General features: G+C 39.6%; 1 protein-coding gene across 1 annotated transcript; it reads right to left on the bottom strand.

Annotated features, from left to right (window-relative positions):
* Nucleotides 1-680: 680 nt before the first annotated feature.
* Nucleotides 681-12,161, bottom strand: pcolce2a (procollagen C-endopeptidase enhancer 2a). The gene is made up of 9 exons (XM_017472650.3): nt 11,462-12,161; nt 10,340-10,448; nt 9,436-9,691; nt 6,403-6,527; nt 5,900-6,036; nt 5,282-5,451; nt 3,627-3,710; nt 3,219-3,386; nt 681-1,818 (listed from the first exon to the last, which is right to left on the bottom strand). Exons 1-9 carry the CDS (start codon nt 11,707-11,709, stop codon nt 1,688-1,690), a joined length of 1,428 nt encoding a protein of 475 aa, XP_017328139.1. The 5' UTR covers nt 11,710-12,161; the 3' UTR covers nt 681-1,687.
* Between the last annotated feature and the right edge of the window lie 6,220 nt (nt 12,162-18,381).

Raw genomic sequence — 18,381 nt, 5'->3', positions numbered from 1 at the left:
GGAGCTCACTTTGTCATGCTGGAAAAGGTATGTTTTCGGTTGACTTTTGAAAGAACGCAGGGAAAAACAGTCGCTGGGAGACTATGGAATGTACCGTAGATTATAGTATTATCCTAATCGAGATCGTTTTCTGGCGTTTGGAGATGGAAAATAAAAAACACATTGGCATTCCGACATGTCAATGACACGTGAGCTTGTGGAAGTCCAGAGAGACTTGCCAGGGTGCTGCCAGATTCTGGAAGGCTTTAGTTTAGAAAGGCATGATTCATTCAGTATGAAAATACAGCCACTGATGATGTTGGTTGAGATTATATTGGCAAGTTCCAACTTAAAAAAATGTCCATTTACCCAAAATATAGTTAAGGCATGTTTGTTGTCCAATGTGCAAACTGTTTTTCTATAAATATCATCCAGTTCTTCAGTAAACTGTCGTTGGATGAGATTATACTACGATGTTACAAGTTCCAACTTTAAGTTGGGTCCATTATTTTTTTTTTGTCCATATTTTGTTACAGTGGTAGAAATCATGACCCATAATGAACTAACTTCATAAAAAATGAACAAAATTCCACACGTACCTGCAGTGTTGTCTGATCGACTCCAGACATCGGGATTATGAGATAACGATATGCTGTTAGTCCGTTTACTCCAGGTACTGAATAAAGGCAAAAGGGACTAAGCGCGTTTAAACTTTTATTACAATTTTAATTATTCATTTAGCCCAAACACCTCAGAGTGGAGGACTGAATATAAAACGTTTTGCAAAACAGAAAAAAGTCTAGACATGAGGAGGAAGGAAAAAGGCTGTACGCTGCACTTCTGCATACTTGGAAGCTTTTGGAAATCCTCTGAGAAACGGACCGCACACGTTGTTTCCAAAATGCAGTATCATTGGAACCAAGATAAGTACATCCACTTACATGCCTGATTCAACTAAATACAACACAGTATAATTATTCTGGAAGCTTTTTCGACCTTTTTAGAAAGAAAATTATTTCACCCTCCCACTCTGTAGTAGTTCTTTCTTTGTCAAAAAAAAAAAAAAAAAGCAATCATTCATTTAACTATTGATCTTAGCCACAAGCGGCAGTTTTCCACTATTGAGTTTGGATCCATTACATTCACATTTATTTATTTAGTCAGATGCTTTTTTCCAAAAGGACCATGATACAATTTAAGCATTTAGCAAGTTTGCTTCTGGTCACTGGCATGAAGAATTCTGAGATCCTCAGGTCCAACTGCTAGCTTGTACAAATGAAAATTAATTCGAAAACATTCGCAGAAACATTTCAATTATTCACTTGATACACAAAACGTAGATACTAATGGTCAAATGTGCATTTGCTATGTAGTACTGATACTTCCCCGTTGAGCGGTTTGAAGCCTGTAGGTTTACAGCTCAGAATAAAAGAAAATATATATAAATAATTGTTAATACTAATGAATAGGCGTAGCCTTTCTATGTAAATGTTCAATACAGTGTGAAAAACAGCCTAAAAAGGAACTAAATATGGAACTACTGAACAAACGCGACATCTACAATGAATCAACATACATATACCGATTACCTCTCGAACCAGGCTTATGCTCTTGAAAATATGTTACTGTGATGACTCCCAGTTTGGCGTGCACAGATCCAGAGGGTGACCTGATGAGCCTACAAATCTAACATGGCCATCGCCTACCATCAGCAGCGGGCATTACTCAACACAGCCAGGTCCCTCTGCTTCTTAGTCTTGAAGGCCATCACAAAGTTCTGAGGTGAAACGACGCCTTGTCCCTGCTCGTCGACGTGACCCATGACGATGTAGTTCAGACCTTCGGACAGAACCATACACAGGAAATGCAAGAACAGTTAAAGCTATATTTGGTGGTAAGGTGTAGAAGCCTCAAAACAGGCACTAATATATGTGTAAGTGAGAGAAATTGTAGACGGGACAAACCTAACAGTAGAGAAATAAATCATGTGATTTTCTACAAACGAACAGATAACAAAAAGTCCCCCTGCTGTTTTCAATTCCGCTCTCAGAGCAAATTCCACCTGGGCAGCTTGAGAGCTATTTTTTTTATTTCTTTCCAAGCAAAAACGATTCTGCTTGACTTCTACATTTTTCTTTTCACTGCATTTGCAGCTAAATAAACTGAGGCGAATGCATTTCAGTGCAGAGTTATTACTGCTGGCTTGGACAAACGCACCACAAACACAGACCTGGCTTTAAGTTATGTGATATGATGCCACATTTGGCAAAATGATGCTTAAAATATATATATTATATATATATATATATTTTTTTAGCAGAGATGGAGGCATGTGAGGGAAACCTTACAGAAGAACGTTAACGTTATTAATGAGCCAGTGAGCATTATGTTATACAGTAGCTAAAGACAGATAACAGTTAACTCAGCTAGCGATGAACAAAAAACAAACAAGTTTTGATTGTATTAAATATTTTGACAGGTTTAAAAAAAATTCAAAATAACAATGTTCCGTTTATTGTGGAAGAAAAACAACCTGGCTGAATAATTATGGAGTTCTCTTTAGGGCTTCCTCTATGGCACCGCTCTATTCGACATATTTATTATTATATTAAATACGCCTACTGTATCTAATCAGTGTGTTACGGATACTCGTTTGGTGTCGACACGAAATAGCGAATAATTCAACTTGCAGGTCTGATAGAGAACCAGAATAAATTCATTTGCATGTCGTAGCCGAGCGGTTGCTAGGAAACTGTCGCTAAAACACCAACGCTACTATCTCGAAGCCTGCACAGGCAGGCTAGCTGCATGTTCGTTGCACGTCGTTGCATCATTTGGGCCTTATGCAAAGAGACAGCCTTTCCTGCCTGGGTTTTTCTCGCCATATTCTCCTCTATAATTTAGCCGATTTTGTTGACTGACGAGTTGCCAGGTTTTCTTTACGGGAACAGAAACAAAGAGCGCGAGTATTTATGAGTTTTGGGGATAACGAGGGAACTCATCATTCCAGAAGCTCTGTGGTTCCCAGCTCTGCTACACGATAAAATCAGTTCATCTGCTGTAATCTGAGGCAACTGTGGCTAGATCCAGTTCGAGCACGACGTCGAGAAGTGCTCGTGAAATCAAATTTGTGTGTGTTTTAAGGATAGCTGTTCAAACAGGACTGGGCAGCAGACAATTGCAGCACCTTGTATCTCCAGTAGGAGCACGTTTCAGGTGAAGTCGCTCGATCCACTCACCTCTCCTGACTAAAGGGCATTTCTTACACAGGATTAAGACTTTAGTGCTCATGCTCTTCCCGGCCTGCTGGATGGACAGGTTTCCTTCCTTGTACACGTTGGTGATGGAGAAGGTGGCGAGCACACTCAGTTCCCTCATGGCAGCTGAGACGAGTGTTCCCGTCAGCACTGTGACGAGACGACACCAGAATATCAACTCATCCTCCACTGTATTGTGTCGTACTGTGAGAAACGTGCTGTTATTCTGAATGACTTGGTGTTATGTAATAAAACGAAATTGTGGCTGAAAAACGTGAACTACAGAAGATCTCTATGTGCGTTATACTAGCAGTAATGACAGGATTCCTCAGTGAAGTTCTCTTTGGTCTTGGAGGACTAAAGAGTTTTGGTTTGTTTGTTTGTTTTTACCAAAGTTGCTTAAGCAGTAATGACTTTCGATTGTTCCGGTTCTCTTGCACTTCTGCTTGCAGAGAGCTTCAGAATACTCCAGCACTGTGGGGGGAGGGGAGAGAAGAAGAAATCGTTATCGCCACAGTGGAGGAAACGCTGGATTATAACAGCGTGAAGGTGCACATATAACAGGAGGCATAAATTATTATCCTGTTTGACCAAGCTAGCAAATTCCATATGCACAAATCAACATAATACCACTGTCACATTCTTGATTCTTGGTCAGAAGGTGTTGATTCATTTACTATGACAGCAGCTCAACAAACTTGTGTCCGCTGGAGCGGCTGAGAATGGTCCTCTGTCGTTATACAATATGAGAGCGGCCACTAGAGGCGAAAAAAATTATTTAAAAAAATCACTGACAAATTTTGTTGTTATTTGAAGTGGGTTTTTTTTCATTCATTTTGGATGTCTCTATTTTCATTTGTTACTTGGAGCATTACTTTTTGGTTCAGTTTGGATGTATATCTTTTATTTACTTTAATATTTATTAATAGTTAATATACATAAATATTTACATATTCATTTCACTTTTTAAAAAAAAAACTACAGTACAGTTTCATGGTACAGTCAGTACTGTTTATTTTTGTAATAAAGTTTAGCAATATTTTATTTAGAGTGTTATGTTTTCATTCAGTATCAATTTTTTAAATTATTGGTTGTCGCCAGTTACCGCTCGACTTAGTTTCGCTTTCAGTAAAATGCATCAGTTGACCTGTGTGTGTGTGTGTGTGTGTGTATGTATATATATATATATATATATATATATATATATATATATATATATATATATATATATATATATATATATATATATATATATATATATATATATATCCAGTGTAATTGCTGACATGGTGAAATTTCTATTAGGAGAAGTTTATTATTATTGTTCTCCATCTATGGAAGGAGTCTCCAGTGTCAGTGTTTCGGTGCAGTCATTAGTTGCGCTGTAACTTCAGCATGGAGAATTTTGTGCTTTGTGTTTTCTTGGTAACATGACAAGCTGCGTTTTTTTGTTTGTTTGTAGGTTTGTTTGTTTTTGTCTTCAAGAAAGATAAAAAAGAGAGGCAGGTGATGGACGACTGTTTCCAGTTATTGTTCAACAATTAAATGCAACAATAAATGGATGAAAAAAAACAGTATGGAAAGTATGACGTGTATGAAAATTGTAATTGTTAGACAACCGCTGTGGTATAAAAGGAGTACAACACTCTGGTATGGCAACATTGACGCCGCTTCACATCGACGCACCGTCGTTGATTATTGTCCTATAACCACACACCCCTCAATTGTTTTATTTCTCATCAATATTAAGTCAGCAACTCTGCCATTGCCTTATTTTGAGCAAATTTAAAGGCAACGTGGAAGGACATCGTCATCGTCCTCGAATATCATAAACGGTGATAAACTATTAAACATCTTTGAAAATCTGAAGCATTCAAAGTTACTTTTATAAAAAATATTACGCAACACCTACTGACGAATGAGAATCGATGATTCAACAGCGCTGCGGTAGAAATAGTGCACTGTTAAAGTTCCCGGTGGATCGTTTCTTTAACTGACTCCATCTCAGTGCAGTGAAGTTAGAGGAAGAGGAGAACAGGACAAACCTATGGGCCCTGCAGTGGTGGAAACAGCAGCTGCAGTAACATGAACGGTGGAGCCTGCGATGGTGGAGCTCTTTGGCTTGAACGTGTAATGGCAGATGAAGCCGTCGGCAGTGAGGCTCAGGTCAGAGACGAACTGGATGAAGAGGTGACTGCCGTCAGAGTAGATCGGCCTGAACACGGACACGACACCTTTAGACACTTCATCATCATATAATACTCAACAATAACTAACCAAAAAATCATTCGCAGATGAGGATTATAACTTTCATTTCATTTCATAGCCTATAACAGCACATCCTGAAGTGTTTTATTCCTTTATACCACAGCAATCTACCCCCTGTCATTGTAGGAAGCACAAACTCAAGCAAAAAAGCACTGGCACTGCAGACTCATTCCATGAGCACTAAATAATATATTACGTTATACAAGCCCCGGTGAATGAGCTTCACAGTTACTGTAGAAATGGTAACGTGCAAGAACGTGCGCATTAACAAAGAATAAACCTGTGATACGCAGCTGTGATACAGAAAATGAAAATGACTTCAGCAGCGCTGTGGAGACATGTGGAGTTTGGGGAAACTGACCACAGGACTAGAACAGCAGAGATGAGGTTCTTACGCAGGAGGGCTGTCGCCGCAGAACTTCCCGATCCTGGTCTTGTCGCTTGTTTCCACGCCGTTGTGAATGAGCACATGATCATAGCGGCAGTAGTTATCCCGCTCCACGTCAAACTTCTCGAACTTCAGCTCGATTATCTGACACGGAAACGAGAAACGGTCAGCGTTCATTCAGTCCTTTCAGTGGCGTGCTGCTAAAGGACAAAATCATCAACGATCAAGTGGTGTGATGAAGCGGCGTAACTTTTATACTAAAGCAATTTGCAAAAGAAATTAAATAAAATAGTTCAGGAAACCAGTCCTTGACTTTTAGACTAATAATTAGACTCACTGTAAACGTCAATAACTATTTGAACGCAAATTAATACTGTATTTTAAATCCTACTACTGTATTGCTGGGAGCTTGTGATCAGTGGTACACCGTGATACACATCAGGTAATTTTGTCATATCGTCAACGTTAATTAGCTCCAGGTAAGCAAATGAATAGAAATATTCCACTCACCTGGTGCTCAGGTGCTATAATATGCCACGAGCATGTCACACCTGCAGGATAGTCTCTCTCCGGCCAGTTTGGGGTCGTGAAGGTTCCCGAAGGTTTGTTCAAGAGTCCGCCGCAATACCGCTCCCCTAACACAGACAGCAGAAACACAAACACTGAGCATGCATTCACTCTCAACTTTTTAAATGGGTAAGTCAGTGGTTAAGATGTTGGTCTACTGATCGCAAGGTTTTTGAGTTCAAATCCCAGCACCACCAAGCTGCCGCTGCCGGGCCCTTGAGCAAAGCCCTTAACCCTCACCTGCTCAGCTGTATAAAAATGAGATCAATGTAAGTAGCCCTGGATAAGGGCGTCTGCCAAGTGCCATAAAAATGTAAATGTAAAAAGTCTTGGCGACTTTTTCAGTGTAGTAAAAAAAAAACATATTAAAGGCAAAATCAAGAATCTGCGAATTCAACAGCGCTGTAGTATAAGACTCTGTAAAATTATATATATGTATACACGTCGTCAGTATGATTCAAATGGATTTACTTTGCAGCACTGAGAAGCAGCCGGAGGAAGAAAATGAGACGTTACACCATACAGAGTAGCCGTGGGCATGAGCAGCCGTTTTCCGAAATATCATACTTATCTTACCACAAAATGAGCCCGGGGAGTGCCGAGATGGGCCACGTTCTATATTTAACCAGGAATGAGTTGCTAGTAGGGATGGAGTATAATATCAACTCCACCGCAAGTACAATTTTATATTATATGCATGTTATATTATAGTGTCCGCACACACAGCACACAGCAGCAGTGAGAGCACTGAATTGCTCGGGAAGGAAAACGAATATTATTAACATCACTTTTATTTATTGCTTAAGTTGAAACTTATTTTAATGAGCAAAAAAACAACAACTCAGTTTGATCACACTGCCTTTGTCTATATACAGTGAGGGAAAAAAAGTATTTGATCCCCTGCTGATTTTGTACGTTTGCCCACTGACAAAGAAATGATCAGTCTATAATTTTAATGGTAGTTGTATTTGAACAGTGAGAGACAGAATAACAACAAAAAAATCCAGAAAAACGCACGTCAAAAATTTTATAAATTAATTTGCATTTTAATGAGGGAAAAAAGTATTTGACCCCCTCTCAATCAGAAAGATTTCTGGCTCCCAGGTGTCTTTTATACAGGTAACGAGCTGATATTAGGAGCACACTCTTAAAGGGAGTGCTCCTAATATCAGCTTGTTACCTGTATAAAAGACACCTGTCCACAGAAGCAATCAATCAATCAGATTCCAAACTCTCCACCATGGCCAAGAGCAAAGAGCTCTCCAAGGATGTCAGGGACAGGATTGTAGACCTACACAAGTCTGGAATGGGCTACAAGACCATTGCCAAGCAGCTTGGTGAAAAGGGGACAACAGTTGGTGCGATTATTCGCAAATGGAAGAAGCACAAAAGAACTGTCGATCTCCCTCGGCCTGGGGCTCCATGCAAGATCTCACCTCGTGGAGTTGCAGTGATCATGAGAACAGTGAGGAATCAGCCCAGAACTACACGGGAGGATCTTGTGAATGATCTCAAGGCAGCTGGGACCATAGTCACCAAGAAAACAATTGGTAACACACTACGCCGTGAAGGACTGAAATCCTGCAGCGCGCGCAAGGTCCGCTGCTCAAGAAAGCACATATACATGCCCGTCTGAAGTTTGCCACTGAACATCTGAATGATTCAGAGGACAACTGGGTGAAAGTGTTGTGGTCAGATGAGACCAAAATGGAGCTCTTTGGCATCAACTCAACTCGCCGTGTTTGGAGGAGGATGAATGCTGCCTATGACCCCTGGAACACCATCCTCACCATCAAACATGGAGGTGGAAACATTATGCTTTGGGGTTTTTTTTCTGCTAAGGGGACAGGACAACTTCACCGCATCAAAGGGACGATGGACGGGGCCATGTACCGTCAAATCTTGGGTGAGAACCTCCTTCCCTCAGACAGGGCATTGAAAATGGGTCGTGGATGGATATTCCAGCATGACAATGACCCAAAACACACGGCCAAGGCAACAAAGGAGTGGCTCAAGAAGAAGCACATTAAGGTCCTGGAGTGGCCTAGCCAGTCTCCAGACCTAAATCCCATAGAAAATCTGTGGAGAGAGCTGAAGGTTCGAGTTGCCAAACTTCAGCCTTGAAACCTTAATGATTTGGAGAAGATCTGCAAAGAGGAGTGGGACAAAATCCCTCCTGAGATGTGTGCAAACCTGGTGGCCAACTACAAGAAACGTCTGACCTCTGTGATTGCCAACAAGGGTTTTTAAACCAAGTACTAAGTCATGTTTTGCAGAGGGGTCAAATACTTATTTCCCTCATTAAAATGCAAATCAATTTATAACATTTTTGACATGCGTTTTTCTGGATTTTGTTGTTGTTATTCTGTCTCTCACTGTTCAAATACAACTACCATTAAAATTATAGAATGATCATTTCTTTGTCAGTGGGCAAACGTACAAAATCAGCAGGGGATCAAATACTTTTTTCCCTCACTGTATGTTTTCTGTATGTATGTTCTTGACTTGCCTTTGCAGCGCAGCGTTGTTGAATTATCAATTCTGATTGGTCTGGAAAGGTGTTGATCGATTTTCCATAACAGCTACTTCATGGTGGACACTGTACATATTTTTTTTAATAATAAATGGATTACAAATGTGTTGTTACTGAACAAAGATCGGCGTGTAATTGTGGATATGGTGCAGTTGCCGGTAAGGAGCTTCACGGAAGGAGTTTACGCTTCTCTGTAATATGACAAACCGACTGTCCTTGTCAACTTCAAGAGAAAGAAAAAAAAAAAACTTGATAACTTGTTTCATGGACGTTCCTTAACATTAAACGTACCTATAAACGGATAAAAAGTATGATGCGTGCAGGAGGGTGATATGACAAAAATAACGTATCACGATTGTCAAAGATAAAGGCATTTCTACACCCTGATTAAAACCTGATATTTGATTGGTTTGTTTATTTTGCCGTATGGTAGCTGTTATTACCCCTTGCATTCGGCCGAACAGCGACGTATCCGGCAAGGAAGCCGCTCCCGGCCGTGTTGGCATCCGAAACCATCACTACTTGCATCCTGTTGCGATTGGAGATCAGTGCTCTGGGCAGGGCGGTGCCACAGAAGCGCCCGAGCCGCTGGCTGTTAACGAATCCGTCGTACACATCCACGTAGTCGTAGCGGCAAAGTCCGTCGTTCTCTAGGTCGAGGGAACGGAAAGTGAGGGACACCACTTTGCCCTGAGGCACCTGAGGATGATTTGAGGTTGGGGGGGCGGGGAGGGTGTGGTTATGAACAATAAAATGATCAAATTCAGCTTCAGAATATACCATCGCGTAGTATGAGCAACACTCTAGCTAGTTTTAAAGCTAGCTAACCTCGCCCACTTCACAACTTTTAAAAACAATCTGTGTTTACTTAGCATCTGTATTTCTGTATTAAACTTACAATCTTTTATTTAAAGCTTTGTGTACTTCCAAGTGCTTATGTAAAATGAACACCCAAAAAATGAAACCCGCACGAAATATACGTACGTACGATGTACGTCACTACACCTTGTGTCGCTGTAAATCCACAAATCTTGCTATTAATAAATCCCCGACAGCATAAACACGGGGTTAGCTACTATTTCATTAGCTATGGCACGCACACGTCTATAAACCCATCAGTGATGGACGACAGCGCCCCCTCCTGGTGATCATTTATTTCACCGCCACACTCTCGCCCTGTTCGCACAACTTCCATTCAATATTAAGAATATTAAGAACAGTGATCCAAAATGACGGTGTAGCGGTGTCTTCACAACGTGCCGACGTTGTGCAAGTGTGTGTGTGTGTTGGTCAAGAAATTTAGATAGCTATTTAAAGCTAGCCCATTGAAGACTCCGTGATGCTTACCGTGATTCTCCAAACGCATTTGGTGTTAGGGGGGTAAACTCCGGGGTAACCCTGACTCCCAACGAGACCCAAAGTTCCAGTAATGTTTCCACCGCACGTGAACACCGGCCTATGAGAAACAGACGTCAGACAGAATGTTTTGCTAGCTATCTAAACAGTGAAAATCAGTGCTTTACTATTATTACTATTATTATAATAGTGTTTATTTAATGAAGTACCAATACACAAGTTAGCCTCTGTATGTTTTCCTTGGGACTAAGACGCTAATATCGCTAACAAGTAAAGTGAAGTGTATGGCCTCCAGTTTAGCATGGGGAGAATAAGCTTGTCCAAAGCGTCACGTTTCAGTGTCTCTCCTTTAAATGAAGAATATTTGAAGAGTTTAAACACGGCTTGTAAAGATTAGTATTCTACTTATTATTATTCTTAGTTTTTATGTTATCCATATGGATCGATATTACAGTGAGGGTAAGAACGATTAATCGGGCGACCCGTATCCGATTTCTAAGAAACATTTTATCGATTTCTAACATTTCCGAGTGGTCCAATAATAATAAACATTTATATATATATATATATATATATATATATATATATATATATATATATATATATAACTGAATGGCCTTCAATATTTATATGTGTCATTTGTAATATTTTTACGCAAAGTTACACAAAGAAATGTATAATATATAGCATTTACGGTTGATTGATAGAATACTATTCCATTAACTACCATTAAAAGCATTAGGGAAATGTTTAATGGAGACCATTAGGCCATTATTTTCATTAGGTGAACTGTGAACTGTCACTTTTGATATCTATAAAGGAGCATTCTTAATTATTAGCAATTAATTAACTTTATGTAATTAAAAATGAAGTAAATTAGAGTTAATTCGACACTACAGGTTAAACTTGCGCGTATTTGGGAAATATATTTATATATATTTGAACAGACTGGACTCAGCCTCAGCAAATAATGGACATATAACTAAGTTTGGCTTTATTACACACATACACACATACACACACACACACACAAAAAAAAACTATAAACACAACAAGTTTATTAAACAAACCGTGTCACTAAAAAAATTTTAATAAATAAAAATAAAACCTTACCTTCGTTGTCTTTCACCAAACACCGAGCCGAAAACTAACGGAACCCAAACACTCCACGTTACAGTCCACATCTCGAGCTCGGAGTGAGCAGGACGTTGTCCGCGTCCCAAATCACTCCCTACTTCCCTTCCTGCGCACCCTTCGTACGCCTGTGTCACACGACAGTTTCCGGCCCATACGCAGCGCACTACATGTCCGTTTAGTGCGCGACCAATAATTAGCTCGTGAACCTTATGCATTTGTAACATTGATTAGCCGGTTAGTATTTACGTGTTTAATGAGTTAGTTTGTAGTTCACACAGTTTATCGTTTCTTTGACTGTTTTAAGATCATCATAAATAATTATTTTTTTTAATCATAATCATTCACACAATCAGATAAATATTCTTAAATTGTTACTCGGGTCGTTTTTTAAACACCGCGAGTGGCTGTTTATATTACTTCAGAAATTAAAATGAATTCAAAATGGCGCCCTACTGGTGCACTACATAGGTCGCGAGGTCCTGACTTTTAAACCTATATGTTGTGCACTAAACGTCCATTACAGAGCGGTTTGAGTCTGCGGTCGTTTGGATGAATGAGCCGTTTGTTCCAGGAGAAGGACCGGAAAGGGAATTAAGGAATTTCAGGAGGGGGAAGAAGAAAGAAAATGAATTTTCACTATGTGACTGGAAATTTAAAAAAAAAGATTTTCCGAAATTATTTGCTTTTATCGTGTTTGCTATGGACACATTTAACAGTGTGTGTGTGTGTGTGTGTGTGTGTGTGCGTGCGTGTGTGTGTGTGTGCGTGCGTGTGTGTGTGTGTGTGTGCGTGCGTGTGTGTGTGTTTATATTAGTTTGTTAGCTGGATCACCACTAGATGTCTGCATTGCACAAGAATTTGTCAACACTTAATTCACAGGGTCTGGCCACTGAGAAAACACTCTGAAAGTATTGGCACCCTTCCTGAGAAGGGACTGAATTATTTACCTATCTTAAGAACATGTTTTTCTTAACTACTACTTAATTTTCTCTCCAAGTCATGTGTTTCTCTCCAAATCCCCCCCCCCCCCCCCACGAGAGGAGGGGAATATATATATATATATATATATATATATATATATATATATATATATATATATATATATATATATGATACAATTGTTCTCCAGAAACTCGTTTTTAGCCGTCATTAGTTTTTTGTCATCCATCACAGTTTCGGAAAAGAAGTAATAGCAGAAAAGAGAGACGGATGGTAGTTGAACTGCAGGATAGGATGTTTTAGCAGTACCTGATTGCTTCTACCATGAGGTTAAAATTTGCTTTCAACAAGATAATCACTATCAAGCATTGTGTCACTTTGTGTGACTTTAATAATAGGCTGTTCATTAAAAAAATCATCTCCATAAAACTCTGCCTCTACTGTTTGGATGCCTAAACGTGTGGTGGTGGGAAATCTTTCACCGGTTCATGCTGTTTTCCCATCACTAGCGACTGGAAATTGCTTCCAGGCTCACTCCATTTCCTGCTACCATGTTGTCGTTAGCTTAGTGGTTGCCCTCGAACACATCTCGGATGGAGGGGCAAATTTTACCACCCCATATTAGCAGCCCAGACTTTCGCAATCCCCGGCAGCGCGGAGCAGGGCAGACCATCCATTTGGGACATGGCCTTTGTGGGCGTCAGTACTAGCGCTAATGGAAAGACGTGCAGCCGAGTGTGCGACATGTCATTTGTTAAATCTCATGCGCTGGCCCTGGATGCCCCAGAAACTCACTCGGACGTAAACAAGGATGTCTCAGACATGCTAAAGATGCTGAAGGTGCCACATTCTTCAAGAGGGCATAGTATAAACGTCTGCTTTAAAACACATACACACACACACACATGACATTTTTAAGGGGATGATCACGTTTCCGCTGGTCTATTACGCTGTGCTAGGTCGGCCTTGAGAAACACATGCTATTGGGGAAAGATCACATTTCAGCACGTCTGTATCTGGTGTGGTCAGTATAGAAACTGTTCGGCCTTGAGACGCAAACACATCTGAAGGAAGATCACGTTTCAGTGGGTCTGTATGTTGTGTGAAACGTGGCTCATCGCATAACAGCTATTCAGAAAGAAATAAAAAACAAATCCCAAATGGCTCCATCTTTCCTGCATAATTGCACTATGAAGAGTACATACTATATGGGGCTAAGTAACTGAAAGTTATAAGTCACTTATAAGTCAAAAAACACCAAAACATTTCTGTTTTCTGCTCTAGCTACTTAACAACATAATTAGCATTCACATGCCTGTTAGTCTCATCTAAAACATCTGCCATCTTTAGTTTTTATTCTAGTTAGAAAGATTCACTTTAAAATACAAAACACATTATGGCTTTCAGTTCTTTTGTTTCTGTTTGATGCTCTTGCTAATCTTGCTAACAAAATAACTAGCATTTTGGCTCTCTAATCTCATATAATACTTTTCAGTTACTATATTTTGATATTTCTTACGATCGATCGATCATTCGATAGATAGATAGATAGATAGATAGATAGATAGATAGATAGATAGATAGATAGACTTTATTCAAAACATTGAAATTGGGAGTTTTAATTCTTCTGTTTCTGTTTCATGTTCTTACTAATCTTGCTAACAACAGAACTAGCATTTGTCTGCCAGATACATTCCTATAGCTATCATATCTTTAGGTTTTTTTTGTTGTTGTTGTTATTTTTTTAAAACTAGATATAGAAAGTTAGGACTGTTTTAAAATGTCAAAAACGCTGAAATTTGGAGCTTTAGTTCTTCTTTTTCTGTTTTGCTAATCCTGCTAACAACATAACTAGCATTTGGGCTGGCTATTCTTATATAAAACATCATCTTCATTTTTTAACAGTATTTAGATAGATAGATAGATAGATAGATAGATAGATAGATAGATAGATAGATTTTGATGTGATTCGGTCATTCATAATATAAAACCCAGCATATTGTTTTCTCTGCAAAACGTCACACCTAAAGTACATAGTCACAAAAGAGGAAATTAGAAACGTTGTTGGTACCTGTTTTTTGTTTGACATTCTTGCTAATTGAATGTGCCACTAACAACTATTAAATTAAGGCAACTTATCCGTTTTGCTAGGTGGCTAGTTTGCAGTTTACAAATTGGAGTCTTGTCTAAATCTTGTACCAGCTCTAAGGCCTATTAAAAGTTATTAGTACACTGATATTAGCACAACATGTTTGCACTAACTGTGTGCCTTTGAACTCATCGTTCTTTTTGAAATCCATGTCTCCAAATGTCCACTGTGTCCACTATGAAGGTGTCCCCTTCTGAATCAAAATTGGGCAAAATACATGTGCAAAAAGGCTTAAAACATCTCCTAAAGAGTCACACTTAGCTAAACATTTCTGTTACATTTGCTATAAGGTTGAATCCCAAATGACTCCATAGTTCCTGTACCCTCTCAGAAATGTACTTTTCCATGTCCGTGGAGTGGTACAATCTTAAGGACTTAAATTATTTCTTTTAGATGAAAGATACATAATGAAGATTTTTGCCCCACAAGTTGAATACCTCTATTTATGAGTGTGCATGGTTGTGCATGGTTGCACTAGGTAGGATATTTGGCTCAGACTAAACGGAAGACAAAATACATGGAAAAAGCCCGTTAACCATCCCCCCAACATGTCAGTATCTAGTAGTTCACACATTTCAGTCTCATATGACGGCTATTCAGAATACAACAGGGTTAATTCCCAAATGGCTCCTTACTTCCTACATAAATAGCATATGCAGGGTATGAAATAATGGCTTCCACACTTATTGGAAAGTCTGCCAGCCAACTCGGAATGCCCCAAGGCTGAATCCTAAACGTCTACCAAGTTTCAAGGGGAGGGAGTAATGGCTTCTACACCTACACAAATGTGTAATGCAGTCATTGCAAAGTCAGACAGCCACTTTCGAATAATTGGTGTATTCCAGTATATAAATGTCCACTGCATATGGTATGAAATGAGACTCCTACACACCGTGGACTTCCTCTAATTAAAAAAAAAACAAAAAAAAACAAGCAATACATCTGTATTTTGCCTGTTTTTTTAAAAAAAAATTGGTACTTAAAAATGGTATACCTACAAAGTATATAAGTATGAATGCAGCCAACCACCTCAGAATGAACAACAGACACCTAAATATAACACCTAAAACACACAAACAGTTAAGAGCAAGTGGACAGGGCTGTCAAACACCGCTCTGGGCGGAGGGTGAAGTTTCGCATTTGCACATGGAAATCATGATGGCAATTGCATGGTGTGTTTTTGCACGAGGGGGTCTGCACATGTCACATGTCCATATATGTTTTGACTCGAGTCCACGCTAGGACGGAGCCCGTTTTCCTGTGATGGTTTCTACACAAGGTAGGAAAAAAAGTAAAAAAAAAAAAATTCCTCCTCCAACCTCCCCCCAGTGAGAGAACCATGATTCAATGCGCCATTTGATTTACAGCTTTACATCTATATTTATTCTTTTGGCAGTCGCTGTTTTCCAAAGCAGCGTACGATCCATGCCTAGAGCTGAGCAGTTGAAGTTTAAGGTCCTTGCTCAAGGGTCTTCTTCGGAAGTGTTGGGATTTATCCTCACAACCTTCTTGGTTGGAAGATTCCTTTGTGAAAAACTGCCTTGAGCCTGTCCCCGAGTCAGTCTAGGAAAATGTGGTAAATTTAAGAAAAGGGATAGAGGAAAGGTCAAAAGATTGTCTTTTTTTCAGTTGATACTTTTTGAATTCGCTCTGCAGATTCCCTCACAGTGTTCAAGAAATGCCAGGAGGCTCAGGACCACCTGAACATCGAAGCAGATTGAATGTGTGTGTGTGTGTGTGTGTGTGTGTGTGTGTGTGTGTGTGTGTGTGTGTGTGTGTGTGGGTGTGTGTGTAAATATATAAATAAATAAATGTATGTGTGTGTGTGTGTGTGTGTGTGTGTATATATATATATATACACACACACACACACACACACACACACACACACACACACACACACACATATATATACATACATACATACATAGTATGTACGTACATACATACATATATATATACATGGCGGGAGCGTGGCATGGTGGCCTAGCGGTTAGCACACTTGCCTCGCACCTCTGGGGTTGGGGATTCGTATCCTGCCTCTGTCCTATGTGTGCGGAGCTCACATGTTCTCCCCGTGCTTTTGGGGTTTCCTCAGTGTGTTCCAGTTTCCTCCCCCACTTCAAAGACATGCGTTGTAGGCTGATTGGCATCTCCAAATTTGCACAATTGTGCCCTAGGATGGATGGCACCCTGTCCAGTTCCCCGAGCTCCCTGGGATAGGCTCCAAAGACCACTGGGACCCTTTCTACAATAAGCGGTATGCAAAATGGATGAATGGATGGTTGTTAAAGTTGTTTATTTTCCAATAACAGCGTGTGCATTAACAAGTGTTTGATTCCTCTTCCAACACAGTGATTTGCCAACGATAACATTCTTCTTTTTTTGCTTTGTTTATTAAACAATGAGATGTTTTACAGTTCAATTTAATGTTATGGAAGATCCACGAAACAAGCTAGTTCCTGTTACCATTTCATTAAAAATAAATTTTTTTTAAGTTAATAAGCAGCTTGCCATGTTACAGAGAAACCTTTCTGACTGAAAACTCCTTCCATCAATGTTAAATACACACATCCGTACAGAAAAATAATAACGTTTTTTTTTTTTTCCAAATCCGTTTAGATTTAGTACTAGCCTTAGATTATGTGTTGTGTCCCCCATGCGAGTCGCTGTTACTACAGAAACGGTAACGTATTAAAAGGAGAACATTAATATAAACATGTGATTTGTCTTGTAGCCAGAACTACCATCAGAGCTACTGTTATAGAAAATCAGAATCGGGAATTTGACAGCGTTGTGTTTTTTTTTTTTTTTTTTAAATTGTTAAATACTTTTTTTTTTATTAGAAGTTAGCCTTCTTCGACTTTGTATTTAGCTTTGGGCGTCTCAGTACGAGTGTGTATTAATTTCTGCCTCGCTTCAAAGTCTCTTTGGGTAGAACAGTCTGGAAAAGAGTAATATACATGTGAAATTGCTTTTGTTATCTGGGCCCTCTTGCTTTCAGTGAAAGAGCTCTACGCGTAAGGCGATGTTTATTACTTAGCCCTCAATAGAAATGCAGATTTCTTTTTCTAGTCCCACAAGACAAATTGCTTCAAGGAGAGTTATTAGCTTTGACAGTTAGTCGTTGGCTAATGTACACTTCTAAGCGAGAAAGTCTTACTTTTTTGCTATCAGAGTGCGTTTAAATTAATGCTTTTGGCCAATGAATGATGGTGGAATTGAGCCAACTAAAAATGCTAAAGATCCTATATTTCAGTGGGCATGAGAGCACTTAATGGACAGTGAAAACTCAGGTTAAGATTAAAGATGGGGTTGGGGGGGATAGGGGGGAGGGGGGCTTAGGGGTTGCGGGAAGGACGCTCACACAATTTTCCACTTCTTACCACAAATGTGGACAATGAGCTAAGACGTGTTTGATGTCTTGGCATTTGTGGCTCAAACCACAACCAGTGATGTACTGAAGTGGTTTAGGACACAGGGGGACTTCCTGTCATCTAGGAACTTTTTTGTGTATGTGTATGTGTGTAGCTCAGGGGTACGTAAAATTTGTGAGGGTTCAGTTACATACAATTCCTTACAAAGCGGATAACATGACTGAACGGTTTATGGCTATAAACAAGACGTCAGTCTGAACTGGCTATGTTTTGGTTCGCGCTGTTGCGTCACATTACCACTTTGGACTTGAGTCACAACGTCTGAACAGATCAAACGTCTGTTTCGAATAAACACATACTTCTCTGTCCAGTTGTCTTTAAACATTGTTTTTCTCAATGACTTTTTTTTTTTCAAAGTGTAGTCAGTTGTA

Source organism: Ictalurus punctatus, chromosome 7, assembly GCF_001660625.3.
Source record: "Ictalurus punctatus breed USDA103 chromosome 7, Coco_2.0, whole genome shotgun sequence".
Lineage (NCBI taxonomy): Eukaryota > Metazoa > Chordata > Actinopteri > Siluriformes > Ictaluridae > Ictalurus > Ictalurus punctatus.
This window is presented reverse-complemented; position numbering and strand designations above follow the sequence as displayed.